Source organism: Chiloscyllium punctatum, chromosome 18 (genome assembly GCF_047496795.1).
Source record: "Chiloscyllium punctatum isolate Juve2018m chromosome 18, sChiPun1.3, whole genome shotgun sequence".
Taxonomy (NCBI): domain Eukaryota; kingdom Metazoa; phylum Chordata; class Chondrichthyes; order Orectolobiformes; family Hemiscylliidae; genus Chiloscyllium; species Chiloscyllium punctatum.
In genome coordinates, this window is record NC_092756.1 from 95,032,891 (window position 1) to 95,053,384 (window position 20,494).

The window sequence follows — 20,494 nt, forward strand, 5'->3', positions numbered from 1 at the left end:
TGCCAACATGAAGCAGAGTTGGACTCCAGTCAACCAAAGAAACTCTTCAGGATTCCCGAACCAGCCCCAATAACAGCATTCATACACTGATTCCTAACTGAAAGGGACAGACTGTCTTTCAGAATGTGTGCAGCAATTGTGCAACCAACAGTATATTGTAAGGTAAGATGTTATATGTGGAATGTGGGTGTTTTGGCTAATTACATGCATTTCCTCCACAAATGTAAGTCATCTAGCAATGTTGACTATAATTGCTCTTTATCCAATATCAGCCTGCTCACAGGACAATGAAAGTGCTTGCTTAAATACAGCACCCAATTCCCACCCATAAAACCTGATGTTTTGTGACAGTCTTGACATTATACCCATCATGCCCCTTCCATCCTGGAGGAGTCTGAAGGAAATCCTCCACAGAATGAGGAGAGAAATGTATGAATACAGAAACTTAGTGCTGGCACCCTTTACCCCAGTTTGGTATTTCATGAGATTTTACCTAATAATGCTACAAGAGATTAGAGCATCTGAGCTAGCTCCACTCGTCTGATGGGTTTTGAGAAAATCTGGTTGCAATCTCATTTAAGCTTTCCCATCAATCCCCCCTTGGATGTTGAAGAAGGTGACATGTGATTGAATTATCTGACAGCTACCACTTTGTCAAGAACATGGCTTGAGACTAGCAAGCTGTTCAAAAAGCGGTCATAACAGGAAAAAAAGACCTCTTTACTGTCCTAAATGCTAGCTGTGGGTTCAGCAAATATGGGAGAAAAACATTTAGCTATCTATGCCACCCCACCAGGGTCTGCAGATGACCTATTTAGAATAGAATGGTAGGGATGGCTCTTTCTGACAGCCACAGAAAAGGGACAACTCCCTTATTCACTCACATGAGTGGGCAACATGTTCCCCTACACTAAATATCTTTGGAGATTAAGCCCTGTTGGCAGCCCTATCCATCTGGTCTAAAAGCATGTGGCTATACCATTGGATATGAGGAGCAATGGATTTATTCAGATTTAGGTTTCAACTTGACAGTTGAAGAAAACAGACCTGTTCAATAATAAATCTTTTATTTCCATATTCAATACAAGAGAAGCAGAACTGGATTAGAGAACAGGGATTCCAGAATCCCACTCAGCTCAGGGTGAGCCTGTCAAACAGATACTCTCCCAGGCCATTCTCAGGGGCTCCCAGTCTCTTCAGGTTGGTGATGTGATCTCCCAGCTTCTTGATCATCTTCACTTGCTCATCCAAGTAGTGCCTCTCCAGGAAGTCACACAGCTGGAAGGAAGAGAGATATTGAGTATTTGGATCAGACAGACATTATGGAATTAAATTGTTATTGATTGGTGGAACAGGTGGCTATTTACAAGAACAGGTTAAAAACTGCCTTCTCAGCTACAACTACTCCAGAAGGCAGCACCAATTGGACTTGCATGCAATCGCTAAGCTCATTCCATTTAACTGAGAACCAATTCCATCATTGTTTATACGCCAGACACCAAACAAAGCAACCCCCCCCCCCCCCCCAAAGGTTCGGATTGATAACTGAGGCAACAACAGTTGCTGTAAAACAAGCCGACACAGCCCTAGACCAAGATGGAGTGCAGGGCAGATTCCAATATCGCCTTCAACACCACTGAAAATACAGCCATCAAGAACTCACATGAGGTTCAGTGTGGCCAGAGGAGAGTTTGTGCAGATCCAGCAGATGCTGGTTCACATCCTTCTCCATCTGCAGAGCTCTCTGCATTGCCTCCAGACCATTGCCCCACTCATCCTGCTCTGGCTTCTGGAAGAGGAAAGAAAGAGGCAGATATTTCAGTGAAAAACAGGAGCCAAAACACAATAGAACAACATGAGAAAGTTAGCCATATAGCATTACGCCATGGGAATGAATACTTCAAATGTCTTGTACTATTAGTTGTAATGTAGGATGATTGACTAACCTTGACATCCTGCAGGAGAACGCAGCCTCCACGTTTATTCTGGAATGCCATCAGTTTCTCAGCATGTTCCCGTTCCTCATGGGACTGCTCCTTGAAGAATTCAGCAAAGTGACGCAGGGCAACATCATCCCGGACAAAGTAAGAGGACTGGGGGAGAAAAGGGTAGTGTCAGGGAAGCTCCAGATCTCACCAATTGAGAACCTCACCAAGACCCTGTGTGGCTTGTTTTCAGCCTAGACAAGGAGGAGTCCAGGCAGTTCTTCTATAATGCAATGGCTGCATTCTTGTGCAACCCCATGTGATAAAAGTCACTCTGGAAACAGTGCTTAAAGTATTGGCAAAGTAGTTGTGCTACAGCCACATTTTTAAGAGGTTATGCTTTAGAATGAGTGTCCCTTATTTGTCCATCACAGTAGGGAAACACATAGTAAAAACAACCTGCATACATATGCTGAATGGTCTGGACAAGATAGGAATGTACTGGGGTGGGGTAGAGGTCAAAGCTAGAGAGCAAAGTTTAAGAATATAAAAGGTCATCTGTATTGATGGGTTAAGAAGAGAGGCTGGAGTTGATCTTGCAACTCAACCAACCTATTAGAGATAGGTATTGTTAGGCAAAGACACTGTTGTCAAGAATTAAAAAACAGACTGCAGGATGCTGAAACAATTGAGCGTACTTGCAGGGGGCCATGGGCCTCTTGTTGTCATCAATTCATGTGATGAAAGCAGATCATTTATCCCTACACTTTATTGGGAAGGGAATATAATCACAACCAAATATATTGGAGTAGGAGCTAATCTTGTTGTAAGTTTGACCAGACACCTCAGATCCCAGCCTCCATTTCAGGAAGCCCAGACTTTAGTACTCACTGATGTAATCAAATCTTTGCAGCAAAACCCCCAAGTTGCTATCTAGTATCAGTTGAATTTCAAGACAAGGGGGCACATGAAAGAGGAACAGTTGTAAAAAAAAAAAAACACATGAGGCAAGTTTTCCCCAGAGGGTAGCTCACATGTGGAATGAACCTTCTCAGGAAGTGGTAAATGCAGTTAGTTACCATATTGCAGACATTTAGATAGATACATGAATAAGAATGGTTGGGAGGGATATGGGTCAGGAGCAGGCAGGTAGGCCTAGTCTAGATTGGGACTATGTTCAGCATGGACTGGTTGGCAAAGGGCCGATTTCTACATTTTGAGAGATGCCTTTTGATAATATTTTCACAATATTGCTTCATGGAAGAACCTTGTATTAAGGCCAACAGAACATGATCATACTCATTGAGAAAAACAGGCAGAAGAGGACTCAATTAACATTGCACTAGAAAGTCATACAATTATGTTTTAGTTAAAGTTGAAAGTTTAAACAGGTTTACACATGACATCATCCTCCAAGAGGAGGCAACAAACCTTAGATTTAGTTCTAGTATGAACCACGAGAGAATAAAACCAGTTTGTTGAACACAGCAGTCAATTACCAAGGCAACCAATAAAAGTTAGCAACAATCACTTCAGTGGATAGAAAAGTAGATACAAGGAGGAAACATTCAAATGACAACTCAGTGGCTTAAAATATTCTACCAATACAATATGCAATTTAAGAATCAGCTATGAAACATAGAACACAGGCATTATTAACAGATCTCAAAATTATCACCCATCCCTCATGGCTCTTGGTGGTATGGGGGTGGGGATGGGGAATAAAGAAGGAATGGACCATCACGCCCACAAGCCTCACCATGGAGAGGTAAACATAAGAGGAATAGAGCTCCAGGTTGATCTGCTTGTTAACAGCATCCTCACAGTCCTTGTGGTAGTTCTGACACACTTGGGAGGCCATCTTCACTAATCCCACTCACTATCACCCAGACAACTCTAGAACTAAGCCACTCTCCCATTACCTCTTATATTTATCCTCCTGGGACAGCCTGCACTCAACCAAGGGATGATTCCCAATGATCACTGACAGTACTTGACAGCCAATCAGGAACCTCCATGGATCCAGGAACCAATGAAGGACATAGGGTGGGGTGAGATACCCAGAGCCAATCAGGAATTGCCATGAATCCAGGAACTGATGAAGGGCATAGGGTGAGGTGAGATACCTAGAGCCAATCAGAGCTTTGAAATGGAGGCAGATCTGGATCATTCAGTGATTGTAACAGAGGAACAGGAGGAGGATGTTTGGCCCTGTCAGCCTGTGCTGCCATTTAATGATATCATGGCTGGTCTGTTGTTTCCTGCCATTGTCCACATTGGTCCTGCATTCCCTTCACACCATTAACCAGCAAGCATCTAACTCTCTCAGATCTGAACAGTTTATTTGCCCCCAATGTTTCTGGGAAAGAGAGTCCAGATTTCTGATTCCTTTTCATGGAGAGTTGATTCTGAGCAACTGCTCTGAATGGTCACATGACAACTATAGCATTCTACTCCTTGGTCACGGTGCACTAATTCCTCTCCATCTGACTCCTTAAACCCATTCGGTACATTCCAAACCTCGAGTGTAGTCACCTGTTAATCTTCGATACTCAAGTCCACTGTTTGCAAAGTGTCCTCACAATTTAAGCCTTTCAGCTCTGGTATCATTCTGGTGAATCTACACTGTAGGGAGATGATGGTATTGTCACTGAGAGGCTCAGATTAACACCGTGAGGACATGAGTTCAAACCCCACCATGGCAGCTGGGTAGAATTCAACTAATTAATTTGGAATACAAAGCAAGTCTCAGTGATGGTGTTCGTGGTGGGGAGGCAATGTACTAGTGGTATTATTGATGGACTATTATACCAGTGAGCCAGGAAATGTTCTGGGGATCCAGGTTGGAATTTGAATTCAATAAAAATCTGGAATTAGGAGTTTAATGATGACCATGAAGCCTTTTTCAGGAAAAGTCTATCTGACTCACTGGAGAGTAACTGTGATCCAGACCTGGTTTGGTCTTACATGTGACTCCAGACCCACAGCAACATAGTTAACTCTTAATTGCCCTCTGGGGAGTTCAGGGTGGGCAATAAATGCTGACTTAGCCAGTGACACCCTTATCCCATGAATGAAGTTAAAAAAAAACTATTGTTGACTTTTCACAGAAATCCATCTGCTTCAGTGATAATCTTTCGAGAAAATAATCTGCTCTGGCCTATTTGTGACCCCAGACCCACAGCAATGTTGTTCATTCTTGACTTGCCTCTGAGATGGTCAGAAACGTTTTAGTTTCAGGGCAGTGAGGGATGGAGAGCTGGGATGAGTCTTCCCAGTGACAGCCTCTTCCAGGAAATAAATTGAAAACATCATGCTCCAAGGTCAATGTATAGGAACTGATTACAGTTCTCCAGATGAGGTCTACCCTACACATCCTACAACTGCAGTATACCTTTATGGGTGGTGCTGTAGCAGTGGTTAGCACTGCTGCCTGATAATGCCAGGGACCTGGGTTTGATTCCAGTCTTGGGTGACTGTATGTGGAGTTCACACATATTTCATGTGGCTGTGTGGGTTCCTCCAGGTGCTCTGCTTTCATCCCACAGTCCAAAGATGGGCATGTTAGATGGAGTGGCTGTGGGGAATTGCCTGCCTTGTCCAGGGATGTGATAGGTAAGTGGGTTAGCCATGGGAATTATGGGGTTACAAGGATGGAATGCTTTTCATAGGATTGGTGTGGATGTGATGGGCTGAATGACCTACTTCTATGCTGTAGGGATTCAATGATCTATCATTCAAGGTCCACTGCCTTATGATGAAGGCTAAAATGCAATTAGCATTTTAAAATCATCTCTTTAAGTTTTTAATAATTTCTGCATTCAGATCCCCAATTTTCTCTGCACCTGTATCCCTCATAGCTCTTCACCATTCCAAAACCATTCTGATTTCTCCATCTTGGTCTAAAGTACTCTTCCTCAGACTAGATTCTATTGATCAATATTGATTCCCTTTATTAGTGCCCGCAGCTTGTGTCATGCGGAGGCATGTTCAACAGAAAGGGCACTAGACAATTAAACAGTAAAACAACAGGCCAAGATTCAGGGAAGTGGCAGGAGATAAACACAAAGATCATAATGGGAAGACCTCTTACTCTATGCCCTTGCTGTGGGTTCACCCAATGGGGTGAAAAAAAAAACACATTCTCAGCTATCAATGCTTTTGGAAGGTCAGTTCAGGAGCTTGTATCCTTTCACTCAAAGCTTGGATTTTTACAGCCGGACCTTTTCATGGGTAGCTATTACATTCAATAAAGAGGAGCTAGTTGCAACAAGAGTTACTTACTGTAATTGAAAAAGCCAGTACACAGATTGTAGAGCATCTAGCTGATGTGATGTCCCTGAACAATTGCCATGACATGTCAAAAACAAGTGATTGATGACATGGACACCAGAAAGGTGCCATTGACCTTAAGCACATGTATTAGGTCTATAGACAAGCGGTGTTATTTGAGCATCAGAAAGTCCATAATGTATCTATACTATCCAACCACAGTCAGCAGTCAGCTTGTTTTTTTATTAAAAAGTACAGCCACCCAAAAAGGGACAACTCCCCTAGTCACTCAGGAAAATGTTTGCCCACTCATCCTAAATATCTTTGGGAGATTAAGCCCTGTCCATCTGGTCCAAAAGATTTCAGCTTTGCCAAGGTTTGCTCCCATATCTAAATTGTTGATAGACAACCAATCCTTGGTTGGGTATTGTTGCGTCAGGCCAGTTTACTCAGATTTGAGTTTTGACTATACAATTACAGAAAGCAAACTAGACTAGTTAAATAAATCTTTTATTTCTATATTCAAAACAAGAGAAGCAGAACTGGATTAGAGAACAAGTGATTCCAGAATCCCACTTAGCTCAGGGTGAGCCTGTCAAACAGGTACTCTCCCAGGCCATTCTCAGGGGCTCCCAGTCTCTTCAGGTTGGTGATGTGATCTCCCAGCTTCTTGATCATCTTCACTTGCTCATCCAAGTAGTGCCTCTCCAGAAAGTCACACAGCTGGAAGGAAGAGAGATATTGAGTATTTGGATCAGACAGACAAGATGGAATTAAATTTGTTATTGATTGGTGGGACAGCTGGTTATTTACAAGAACAGGTTAAAAACTGCCTGCTCAGCTACAACTACTCTAGAAGGCAGCACCAACTGGACTTGCATGCTAGTGCCAAATAATTGACATTTGGGTACAAATGTCAATTATTTATACCCCAGATACTGAACAAACCAAAAACCCACCAGGATCAGGTGGATAACTGAAGCAACAACATTTGCTGTAAAACAAGCAGACACAGCCCTAGGCCAAGATGGAGTGCAGGGCAGATTCCAATATCACCTTCAACACCACTGAAAATTCAGCCATCAAGAACTCACATGAGGGTCCATGTGGCCAGAGGAGAGTTTGTGCAGATCCAGCAGACTCTGGTTCACATCCTTCTCCATCTGCAGAGCTCTCTGCATTGCCTCCAGACCATTGCCCCACTCATCCTGCTCTGGCTTCTGGAGTAAATGAAGAGGCAGATATTTCATTCAATGTAAAACATGAACCAAAACACAATGGAATAAGATGAAGATGAAAAGGTAACTAAGAATATTGTGCCATATAGCATTACTCCCATGGGAATGAGTGCTTCAAATGCTTATCTTGTACTGTTAGTTGTAATGTAGGATGATAGACCAACCTTGACATCCTGCAGGAGGACTCTGCCTCCACGTTTATTCTGGAATTCCCATCAGTTTCTCAGAGTGTTCCCGTTCCTCATGGGACTGCTCCTTGAACTCAGCAAAGTGACGCAGGGCAACATCATCCTGGTCAAAATAAGAGGATTGTGGGAGAGAAAAAGGGTGGAGTCAGGAAAGCTCCAGATCTCACCCATTGAGAACGTCAGTAAGACTGTGTAGCTGATTTTCAGCTTAGACAAGAATGAGTACAGGCAGTTCTTCATAACGAGATGGCTGCATTCTTAAGTGATGCCACGTTATAGAAACAATCACTTCAGAAACAGTGCTTAAAGTAGTTGTGCTGCAGCCAGCACATGTTAAGAGTTCATGCTTTAGAAACAGTGTCCATGATTTATCAAAGACATTAGAGCAAAACAACCTGCATACAAATGCTGAATGGTCTGGACAAGGTCGGAATGTATTGGGGTGGGGTGGAGTGGAGTTCAGAACTAGAGAGCATAGTTTAGAATATAAAGATCATCTGCATTGATGGGTTGAGAGGAGAGACTTGATATGATCTCGAATATTAACCTCTTACCTATTTGTGTAGGCATCAGGCAGAGGCATAGTTATCTAGAATTAAAAACAGACTGCAGAATGCAAACCAAATGAGCATGATCTTACTGAAAGATTTGAGCATGTGTGCAGGGGGTCACATGGCCTCTTGCCGTTGTCAATTTGTGACCAAAGCAGATCATTTAGCCCTACACTTCCCAAAGTCTTTGTGGGGGAAGTGATCATGGTGGCTCAGTGGTTAGCACTGCTGCCTCACAGCACCAGGGTCCCAGGTTTACTTCCAGCCTCGGGCAACTGTGTGTGGAGTTGATGTGCAGGTCAGGTGAATTGGCTACGCTAAATTGCCAGAGGGAAATGGTCTGGGTGGGTTACTCTTTGGAGGGTCAGTGTGGACTTGTTGGGCCGAAGGGCCTGTTTCCACACAGTAGGGAACCTGATCTAATCAACCCCTCAGAACCAAGCACAGAGTGGGAGCTAACCGGTTGTAACTTAGACCAGGCACCTCAATAGCCATTACTTCCTCAATAGGAACCCTCCAACCACAAGGGATGAATGCAGATTTCTCCAGCTTTCTGATTTCCCCCCCCCCCCCAACCTTTTCTCAGTCCCAACCCTCAGACTCAGCACCGCCTTCTTGACCTGCAATCTTCTTCCCGACCTCTCTGCCCCCAACCCCTCTCCGGCCTATCACCCTCACCTTAACCTCCTTCCACCTATTGCATTCCCAACACCCCTCCCCCAAGTCCCTCCTCATTCCTGAAGGGCTTATGCCCGAAACGTCGATTCTCTTTCTCCTTTTATGCTGCCTGACCTGCAGTGCTTTTCCAGCAACACATTTTTAAGCTCTGATCCCCAGTATCTGCAGTCCTCACTTTCTCCTAATTAATTCCTCAATCCCAACCTCCATTTCACAAAACCCAAGATTTCAGTCCTCAACTGAAGTCACGTATTTAGAAATCCTTTCACCAAAACCCCCAAGTAGCCCTTAAGTATCAGTTGAATTGAGACAAGTAGGCACCTGAAGAGAAGTTTAAAAAACACACGAGGCAAATTTTCCCCAGAGGTTAGCTCACATGTGGAATGAACTTCCTCAGGAAGTGGTAATGCAGGTACAATTGTAGACATTTGGATAGATGCAGGGATAGGAAAGATTTGGAGGGATATGGGCCAGGAGCAGGCAAGTGGGACTAGTCTAGTTTGGGATTATGTTCAGCACGGACTGGTTGGCAAAATGGTCCATTTCTACACTTTGAGAGAAGCCCTTAGGCAATATTTTCACATTATTGCTTCATGGAAGAAGCCAGTATTAAAGGCCAACAGAACATGATCATACTTATTTAGAAAACAGGCAGAAGAGGGCTCAAATAGTTGATGTTTCACAAGTTAGTCATCCAATTAAGTTTTAGTCAAAAGTGACAAATTAAGCAGGTTTATACATGACATCATCCAAGAGGATGCAAGAAACCTTGGAATTAATTTCAGTATGACACACTTCAGAATAAAACAGTTTATAGAATACAGCACAGAGCAGTCAGTTAACAAGGCAATCAGTCAATAAAAGTTAGCAGTAATCCCTTCAGTGGATAGAAGGTAGTTAGAAGGAGGAAACATTCAAAACACAACTCAGTGGCTCAAGAAAAAAGTCAATTATGAAACATACAGGACACAGGCATCATTGGCAGGAATAGAAACTATTGCCCATCCCTAGTTGCCCATGGTGTGGTGGGGAAGAAGGAATAGACCATCAAGCCCACAAGCCTCACCATGGAGAGGTGAACAGAGGAGGAATAGAGCTCCAGGTTGATCTGTTTGTTAACATCAGCCTCACAGTCCTTGTGGTAGTTCTGACACACTGGGGAGGCCATCTTCATTATTCTCACACCCTTTCACCAAGACAACTCTAAAACCGAGCCTCTCTCCCATTAGCCCTTGCATTTATCCTCCTGGGACAGCCTGCACTCAACCAGGGAATGATTCACCAATGATGATTGACAATCCCTGACAGCCAATCAGGAATCCCCATGAATCCAGGAACTGATGACTGGAACAGAGTGAAGTAAGATACCTGGGGCCAATCAGAGCTTTGAAATGGAGGCATTCAGTGATTGTAACTGAAGAACAGGTGGAAGATGTTCAGCTCTGTCAGTCTGTGCTGCCATTTAATGATATCATGGCTGGTCTGAAGCTTCCTGCCACTGTCCACATTGGGAGAAAGTGAGGACTGCAGATGCAGGGGATCAGAGCTTAAAAATGTGTTGCTGGAAAAGCTCAGCAGGTCAGGCAGCATCAAAGGAGCAGGAGAATCGATGTTTCGGGCATAAGCCCTTTTTCAGGATTTCCTGAAGGGCTTATGCCCGAAATGTAGATTCTCCTTCTCCTTTGATGCTGCCTGACCTGCTGCGCTTTTCCAGCAACATATTTTTAAGCACTGTCCACATTGGTCCTACATTTCCTTCACACCATTAACCAGCAAGCATCTAACTCTCTCAGATCTGAACAGTTTATTTGCTCCCAATATTTTTGGGAAAGAGAGTCCAGATTTCTGATTCCTTTTTATGAGGAGATGATTCCGAGCAACTGCTCTGAATGGTCACATGATAATTACAGCATTCTACTCCTTGGTCACGGTGCAATAATTCCTCTTCATCAGACTCATACCCATTCGGTACTTTCCAAACCTCAAGTATAGTGACCCGTTAATCTTCGATACTCAAGTCCACTGTTTGCAAAGTGTCCTCACAATTTAAGCCTTTCAGCTCTGGTATCATTCTGGTGAATCTACACTGTAGGGAGATGATGGTATTGTCACTGAGCCAGTCACTGAGAGGCTCAGATTAACACCATGAAGACATGAGTTCAAATCCCACCATGGCAGCTGGGTAGAATTCAACTAATTAATTTGGAATACAAAGCAAGTCTCAGTGATGGTGATCGTGGTGGGGAGGCAATGGCCTAGTGGTATTACTGCTGGACTATTATACCAGAGAGCCAGGAAATGTTCTGGAAACCCTTGTTGGAATTTGAATTCAATAAAAATCTGGAATTAAGAGTTTAATGATGGCCATGAAGCCATTGTCAGGAAAAACCCATCTGACTTATTGGAGGGAAACTGTGATCTGACCTGGTCTGGTCTTACATGTGACTCCAGACCCACAGCAACATAGTTAACTCTTAATTGCCCTCTGGGGAGTTCAGGATGGGCAATAAATGCTGACTTAACCACTGACACCTTTATTCCATGAATGAATGTTAAAATAATTATCTTTGATTTTTACAAGAATCCATCTGGTTCAGTGGTATCCTTTAGGGAAATAAATCTGCTCTGGCCTATCTGTGACCCCAGACCCACAGCAATGTTGTTCATTCTTGACTTGCCTCTGAGATGGTCAGAAACCTCTTAGTTTCAGGGCAGTGAGGGCTGGAGAGCAGGGATTGTCTTCCCTGCGACAGCCCCTTCAGGTGCTCTGGTTTCTTCCCACAGTCCAAAGTAGTGCAGGTTTGGTGGAGTGTCCAAGGATGTGCAGACTAGGTGGGTTAGCCATGGGAAATATGGAGTTATAAGGATGGGATTGGTCTGAGTGGGATGCTCTTTAGAGGATTGGTGTGGACACGATGGGCTGAATGGCCTGCTTCTATGATATAGAGATTCAATGGTTTACATCCCAGCTCCACTGCCTTGTGATGAAGACAAAAATGCAATTAGCATTTTATAAGCATGTGTTTCACTCCGCAAGTTTTAAATTTCTGCACACAGGTCCCCGACACTCTCTGTGCCTGTTTCTCTCCTCGCTCCTCCATTTCAAAACCATTCTGATTTCTCCGTCTTGGTCTAAAGTACTCTTCCTCAGATTAACTTCTATTAAGCAATATTATTCACTCGTTTTATTAGTCCCCGCTGCTTCTGTGTGGCAGAGAGAGGCAGGTTGAACAGAAGTGTTCAAGAGGGCACTGGGCAATTAAACAGGAACAACAGGCCAGGTTCCAGGGAAAGGGCAGGAGATAAATACAAAGGTAAAATACTCAGCTGGTGCAGATGTGATGGGCAGAATGTCCTTCTTCTGATTCAGGACAATCCTGTCAACGATATTTACTCATCTCATCAGGAAACATGGATATGTATCTCTATTTCTTTGCGGATGTCATTTTAGAAATACAATGAAAGGCTGACATTCCTGGAGGAAAGAGATAACTAGCCCCCTCCTTCCCATCGGAGTACATAACCTACTCCCAGTCTCCCATACCTGAACCAATTCCCAATCCCCTTCTGTCCAGTCTTACCCATTTCAGATCATTCCTGATCTTCAGATTTTCTGCTTTACTGACTCAAGTCCTTCTGGGTGGGGCTTATTGCAGCCCAACCTTAACCCTTTTAGAAACAGTACCTTGTCAACATGAAGCAGAGTTAGACTCCAGTCAACTAAAACTCTTTAGGAATACAAAACCAGCCCCAATACCAGCATTAATACACTGATCTATACTGAAAAGAACTAACTGTCTTTCAGCATGTCTGCAGTGACTGTGCAACCAACAGTATATTGTAAGGTAAGATGTTATATTTGGAATGTGGGAGTTTTGGCTAATTACAAGTATTTCCTCCACAAATGTAAGCCATCTAGCAATGTTGAGTATAATTGCTCATTCTCCAATATCAGCCTGCTCAAAGACAAAGTGCTTACTTAAATACAGCATCAATCCCCACCCATAAAACAGGAATGTTTTGTGACAGTCTTGAGATTGTACCCATCATGCCCCTTCCATCCTGGAGGAGTCTCAAGGAAATCCTCCTCAGAATGAGGAGAGAAATGTATGAATACAGAAACTTAGTGCTGGCACCCTTTACCCCAGTTTGGTATTTCATGAGATTATACCTGGTAATGTTACAAGAAGAGATGAGAGCATCTGAGCTAGCTCCGCTATTCTGAGGGGTTTTGTGAAAAAGCTGGCTGCAATCTCATTTAAGCTTTCCCATCAGCCCCCCTTGGATGTTGAAGAAGGTGACATGTGATTGAATTATCTGATAGCTGCCACTTTGTCAAGAACATGGCTTGAGACTAGCAGCCTCTTCGAAAAGCTGTCATAAGGGGAAAGACCTCTTTACTGTCCTAAATGCTAGCTGTGGGTTTAGCAAATATGGGAGAAAGACATTCAGCCATCTATGCCACCGCATCAGGGTCTGCAGTTGACCTATTTTTAAAAAAAGGTAGGTATTGGCTCTGACAGCCACCCAAAAGGGACAACTCCCCTATTCACTCAGGAAAATGTGTTGCCCACTTATCTTTGGGAGAGTAAGCCCTGATGGCAGCCTTATCCATCTGGTCCAAAAGCAGGTGGCTACCCCATGGTACCCGAAACGTCGATTCTCCTGCTCCTTGGATGCTGCCTGACCTGCTGCACTTTTCCAGCAACACATTTCCAGCTCTCGCCTCTGGGATGGTCAGAAATGTTTTAGTTTCAGTGCAGTGAGGGATGGAGAGCTGGGATGAGTCTTCCCAGTGACAACCTCTTCCAGGAAATAAATTGAAAAAAACATGCTCCAAGGTCGATGTATTGGAACTGATTACAGTTCTCCAGGTGAGGTCTACCCTACACATTCTACAACTGCAGCACACCTTTATGGGTTGTGCTGTAGCTCAGTGGTTAGCACTGCTGCCTCACAATGCCAGGGACCTGGGTTTGATTCCAGCCTTGGGTGACTGTGTGGGCAATTTGCACCTATTTCATGTGGCTATGTGGGTTTCCTCCCACAGCCCAAAGATGGGCACGTTAGATGGAGTAGCTGTGGGAAATTGCCTGCCTTGTCCAGAGATGTGATAGTTAGGTGGGTTAGCCATGGGAAATATGGGGTTACAAGAATGGGATGCTCTTCATAGGATTGGTGTGGATGTGATGGGCTGAATGCTTCTATGATATAGGGATTCAATGATTTACATTCAAGCATTTTAAAGTTATCTCTTTTCCTCTCTGCAAGTTTTTAATAATTTCTGCACGCAGGTCCCCAAGTCTCTTTGCACCTGTTTCCCTCGTAGCTGCCCACCATTTCAAACCCATTCTGGTTTCTCTGTCTTGGTCTAAAGTGCTCTTCCTCAGTTTAAATTCTATTGATCGATATTGTCCACTCGCTTTGTTAGTGCCCGCTGCTTCTGTGTGGCAGAGGCAGGTCAAACAGAAGTGTTCAAGTGGGCACTGTGCAATTAAACAGGAACAACAGGCCAGGTTCCAGGGAAAGGGCAGGAGATGAACACAAAGGTAAAATGCTCAGAGAGCTGGTGCAAATGTGATGGGTTGAATGGCCTTCTTCTGCATCATGACAATTCTGTCAATGATATTTACTGGTTCACCTCATCAGGAAACATACATATATAACTCTATTTTTTCATTGATGTCATTTCAGAAATACAATGAAAGGCTGAGATTCCTGGACAAATTCCTGGGGGAGTGATGATTAATCTCCTCCTGTCCATTGGAATGCGCCACCTAGTCTCAGTCTTCCATATCTGAAGCAATTCCCAATAATCTTCTTGCCAGCCTTAGCCATTTCGGATCATCTCTGACCTTACTATTATCTGCTTTACTGACTCAGGTCCAAGTGAAATCATTGCATTGGGTGGGGCTTATTGCGGCCTAACTTTAACCCTTTCAGAACCAGTACTTTGTCAACATCAAGCAGAGTTAGACTCCAGTTAACCAAAGAAACTCTTCAGGATTCCCGAACCAGCCCCAATAACAGCATTCATACACTGATCCCTAACTGAAAGGAACAGACTGTCTTTCAGAATGTGTGCAGTGAATGTGCAACCAACAGTATATTGTAAGGTAAGATGTTATATATGGAATGTGGGCGTGTTTTGGCTAATTACAAGCATTTCCTCCTCAAATGGAAGAAGTGTAGCTCGTGGTGAATGGAATTGCTCTTCATCCAATATCGGCCTGCTCAATACAATGAAAGTGCTCACATAAATACAGCACCTGCCCCCACCCCCACCCCCCAGCCCATAAAACAGGGACGTTTTGTGAGAGAGTCTTGAGATTGTCAACATCATGCCCCTTGCATCCTGTCAGGAGTCTGAAGTCAATCCTCCACAGAATGAGGAGAGAAACCTGATGAATGCAGAAACTTAGTGCCAGTGTCCTTTTCCCCAGTTTGATATTTTGAGATTTCATCAGAAAATGCTGCAGGAACATTTGAGCAAGATCCACTATTCTGTGAGGTTGTGGAAAAATCCAGTTGCGATCTCATTTTTAATCTTTCCCATCAGTTGCCCTTGGAAGTTTAAAGTCAACATGTGAATAAATTAACTGACAGCAGCCACTTTATTAAGAATATGGCTTGAGACAAAGTTAAAAAATCACAACACCAGGTTATAGTCTAACAGGTTTAATTGGAAGCACACCAGCTTTCAGAGCGACGCTCCTTCAATAGTGGAGTGCTCGATCGTAATAATTTATAGCAAAGACAAGCAGCCCCTTAGGAAAGCTTACAGAATGGGAAAGACCTCTTACTCCATGTCCTAACTGAGCTCACCCAATAGGGGTGGGGAAAAGAAAACCATTTGCAGCCATCTATGCTAGTGGAAGGTCAGTTCAGAAGCTGGTATCCTTTCACTCAGAGCTTTGATTTTTACAGTTGGACCTTTCAGAAGGTCGCCATCACATTCAGTAAAGGGGAGTTAGTTGTAACAGAGTTATTTACTGTTTTTTTTAAAAAATAAAAGCCAGAAATGGCCAGTGCACATTGTAGAGCATCTAGCTGAGGTGGAGGTCCTGAACAATTGCCATGACATGTCAAAAAAACAGGTGATTGAAGTGGACATCAAAAAGGTGCCATTGACCTTAAGCACATATTAGGTGTATAGACAAGTTGTTATTTGGGCATCATGAAGTCCATATTGTATCTGCCAACTGTGGTTGGGTGGTACAATCAGCTTATTTTTTTTATTAAAAAGAGAAAAAGCCACCCAAAAGGGACAACTCCCAGTCACTCAAGAAAAACGTTTGCCTACTCATCCTAAATATGTTTGGGAGATTAAGCCCTGTCCATCTGGTCCAAAGAATTCAGCTTTGCCAAGGTTAGCTCCCATATCCAAATTGTTGATAGAGGCAACCAATTGGGTCAGGCCAGTTAGGAAGTCAATTTATTCAGATTGAAGTTTGACTATGTAGGTACAGAAAACTAACCAGACTAGTTCAATAAATTTTTTTATTTCCATATTCAATACGAGAAGCAGAATTGGATTAGAGAACAGTGATTCCAGAATCCCACTCAGCTCAGGGTGAGCCTGTCAAACAGGTACTCTCCCAGGCCATTCTCAGGGGCTCCCAGTCTCTTCAGGTTGGTGATGTGATCTCCCAGCTTCTTGATCATCTTCACTTGCTCATCCAAGTAGTGCCTCTCCAGGAAGTCACACAGCTGGAAGCAGGAGGGTGATATTGAATATTTGGATCAGACAGACAAGATTGAATTAATTTGTTATTGATTGGAACAGATAGCTATTTACAAGGTTAAAAACTGCCTTCTTAGTTAGAACTACTCTAGAAGGCAGCACCAACGGGACTTGCATGCAAGTGCCAAGCTATTTCCATTTAATCGGAGAAAAATCCCACACTTTATTTCCCTGATACTAAAGGAACCAAAATCCCACCAGGATCAGATTGATAATTGAGGCAACAGCATTAGCTGTAAAACAAGCCTACAGACCAACATGGATGCAGGGTCCAATATCACCTTCAACACCACTGAAAATACAGCCGTCAAGAACTCACATGAGGGTCCATGTGGCCAGAGGAGAGTTTGTGCAGATCCAGCAGACTCTGGTTCACATCCTTCTCCATCTGCAGAGCTCTCTGCATTGCCTCCAGACCATTGCCCCACTCATCCTGCTCTGGCTTCTGGAAGAGGAAAGGAAAAGGCAGATATTTCACTCAATGTGAAATGTGAGCCAAAACACAAATGGAACAATTTGAATAGGTTGACTTGGAATAGTGTGCCTGTTAGCATCACCCCACAGGGATGAATGCTTCAAATACATGTCCAGAATAGTTTGTTGTAATGTAGGATGATAGACCAACCTTGACATCCTGCAGGAGGACTCTGCCTCCACGTTTATTCTGGAATGCCATCAGTTTCTCAGCGTGTTCCCGTTCCTCATGGGACTGCTCCTCGAAGAACTCAGCAAAGTGACGCAGGGCAACATCATCCCGGTCAAAGTAAGAGGACTGTGCAAGAAAGGAGTAAGTGTCAGGCTGACTAGTCTGGACAAGGTAGGTTGGGTAAAATTCAGAAGAACATAGTTTAAGAATATAAAGGTCATCTGTATTGATGGGTTGAGATGAGGCTTGAATTGATCTTGCAACTCAACCAACAACCTATTGGAGGTAGGTATTGTTAGGCAAAGATACTGTTGTCAAGAATTAAAACCCAGACTGCAGGTTGCAAACCAAGTGAGCATGGTCTTACTGAAAAGGAGTGAAGGTGATTTTGCAGGGGGCCATCGGGCCTCTTGTTATCATCAATTCATGTGATCAAAGCAGATCATTATTCCCTACACTTACCAAGGTCTTATTGGGAGGGAATATAATCAACTCAGAACCAAGCACATTAGAATAGGAGCTAATATTGTCATACCTTTGACCAGACACCTCCGATCCCAACCTCCATTTCAGGAATGGAGAATTTATTTCCGTACTCAACTGAAGTCATGTAATTAGAAATCCTTTCACAAAAAAACCCAAGTATCAGTTGAATTTCAAGACAAGGGGGCACAAGGAGAGAGAGAAAGTTTAAAACACCACAAGGTAAGTGTTCCCCAGAGGGTCACTCACATGAACTGAACTTCCTCAGGAAATGGTAAATGCAGGCATAATTACAATATCGCCAACATTTAGATAGATATATGAATAGGAAAGGTTTGGAGGGATATGAGCCAGGAGCAGGCAGGTAGGCCTAGTCGAGATTGGGATTATGATCAGCATGGACTGGTTGGCAAAAGGGCCAACTTCTTCATTTGAGAAGTCCTTTGACAATATTTCCACATTATTGCATCATGGAATTAAGGCATGTATTAAGGCCAACACAACATGATCATACCTGCTTGGAAAACAGGTAAAAGGCTCAGTTAACATTTCACTAGCCAGACATCCAATTAAATTTTATCCAAAGTTGACAAATTAAGCAGGTTTACACATGCCATCATCCTCCAAGGGGATGCAAGGAACCTTGGATTTAGTTCCAGTATGAAACACTGGAGAATAAAACTAATTTGTAGAATACAGAGCAGTCAATTAATCAATAAGACTGAACAGTAATCACTTCAGTGGATAGAAAGTAGATATAAAAGGAGGAAACATTAAAAAGACAACTCAGTAGCTTAAAATGCTTTACTAATGCAATATACAATTTAAGAATCAGCTATGAAACATGGAACACAGGAATTAACAGGTCTAGAAATCATTTCCCATCCCTAGTTGCCCTTGGTGTGGTCGGGGAAAATAAGGAATGGACCATCAAGCCCACAAGCCTCACCATGGAGAGATAAACATAGGAGGAATAGAGCTCCAGGTTGATCTGTTTGTTAACAGCATCCTCACAGTCCTTGTGGTAGTTCTGACAGACTTGGGAGGCCATCTTCACTAGTCCTACTCACTATCACCCAGACAACTCTAAAACTGAGCCTCTCTCCCATTAGCTCTTGTATTTATCCTCCTGGGACAGCCTGCACTCAACCAGGCAATGATTCGCCAATGATGATTAACAGTCTCTGACAGCCAATCAGGAATCCCCATGGATCCAGGAACCAATGAAGGGCACAGGGTTGGGTGAGATACCCAGAGTCAATCAGGAATCTCCATGAATCCAGGAACTGATGACAGGAACAGGGTGAGGTGAGATACCTGGGCCCAATCAGAACTTTGAAATGGAGGCAGATTTGGATCATTCAGTGATTGTAACTGAGGAACAGGAGGAGGATGTTTGGCTCTGTCAGTCTGTGCTGCCATTTAATGATATCATGGCTGGTCTGTTGCTTCCTGCCACTGTCCACATTGGTCCTGCATTCCCTTCACACCATTAACCAGCAAGCATCTAACTCTCTCAGATCTGAACAGTTTATTTGCTCCCAATATTTTTTGGGAAGAGTCCAGATTTCTGATTCCTTTTCATGGAGAGATGATTCCGAGCCACTGCTCTGAATGGTCACATGATAATTACAGCACCTTGGTCACGGTGCAATAATTTCTCTTCATCTGTCTCCTTCAAACCCATTTGTTATTTTCCAAACCTTGAGTATAATCTTTGATATTCGAGTGAATGCAAGTCCACTGTTTGCAAAGTTTCCTCACAATTTAAGCCTTTCAGCCCTGGTATCATTCCGGTGAATCTACACTGTCGGGGGATGATGGTATTGTCACTGAGCCAGTCACTGAGAGGCTCAGATTAACACCATGAGGACATGAGTTCAAATCCCACCATGGCAGCTGGGTAGAATTCAACTAATTAATTTGGAATACAAAGCAAGTCTCAGTGATGGTGATCGTGGTGGGGAGGCAATGGCCTAGTGGTATTACTGCTGGACTATTATACCAGTGAGCCAGGAAATGTTCTGGAAACACTGGTTGGAATTTGAATTCAATAAAAATCTGGAATTAAGAGTTTAATGATGACCATGAAGCCATTGTCAGGAAAAACCCATCTGATTCAATGGAGGGAAACTGTGATCTGACCTGGTCTGGTCTTACATGTAACTCCTGACCCATAGCAACCTGGTTAACTCTTAGTTGTCCTCTGGACAGTTCAGGATGGGCAATAAATGCTGACATAACCACTGACACCTTTATTCCATGAATGAACTTTAAAACAATTATCTTTGATTTTTACAGGAATCCATCTGGTTCAGTGGTATCCTTTAGGGAAAGAAATCTGCTCTGGCCTATCTGTGACTACAGACCCACAGCAATGTTGTTCATTCTTGACTTGCCTCTGAGATGGTCAGAAACCTTTGAGTTTCAGGGCAGTGAGGGCTGGAGAGCAGGGATTGTCTTCCCTGCGACAGCCCCTTCAGGTGCTCTGGTTTCCTCCCACTGTCCAAAGTTGTGCAGGTTAGATGGAGTGTCCAAGGATGTGCAGACTAGGTGGGTTAGCCGTGGGAAATATGGAGTTATAAGGATGGGATTGGTCTGAGTGGGATGCTCTTCAGAAGATTGGTGTGGACACGATGGGCTGAATGGCCTGCTTCTATGATATAGGGATTCAATGATTTACATCCCAGCTCCACTGCCTTGTGATGAAGACAAAAATGCAATTAGCATTTTATAAGCATCTGTTCCACTCCGCAAGTTTTTAATTTC

At 43.4% G+C, this 20,494-nt stretch overlaps 2 protein-coding genes across 2 annotated transcripts; both read right to left on the reverse strand.

Moving 5' to 3' along the window:
• Window positions 1-1,131: 1,131 nt before the first annotated feature.
• Window positions 1,132-10,020, reverse strand: LOC140489076 (ferritin heavy chain A-like). Its single transcript, XM_072588314.1, has 5 exons — window positions 9,919-10,020; window positions 7,292-7,417; window positions 1,947-2,093; window positions 1,664-1,789; window positions 1,132-1,278 (listed from the first exon to the last, which is right to left on the reverse strand). Exons 1-5 carry the CDS (start codon window positions 10,018-10,020, stop codon window positions 1,132-1,134), a joined length of 648 nt encoding a protein of 215 aa, XP_072444415.1.
• A 6,395-nt stretch (window positions 10,021-16,415) lies between these two features.
• Window positions 16,416-18,776, reverse strand: LOC140489077 (ferritin heavy chain, oocyte isoform-like). Its single transcript, XM_072588315.1, has 4 exons — window positions 18,675-18,776; window positions 17,222-17,368; window positions 16,916-17,041; window positions 16,416-16,562 (listed from the first exon to the last, which is right to left on the reverse strand). The coding sequence occupies exons 1-4, from the start codon at window positions 18,774-18,776 to the stop codon at window positions 16,416-16,418; spliced, it is 522 nt and encodes a 173-aa protein (XP_072444416.1).
• Between the last annotated feature and the right edge of the window lie 1,718 nt (window positions 18,777-20,494).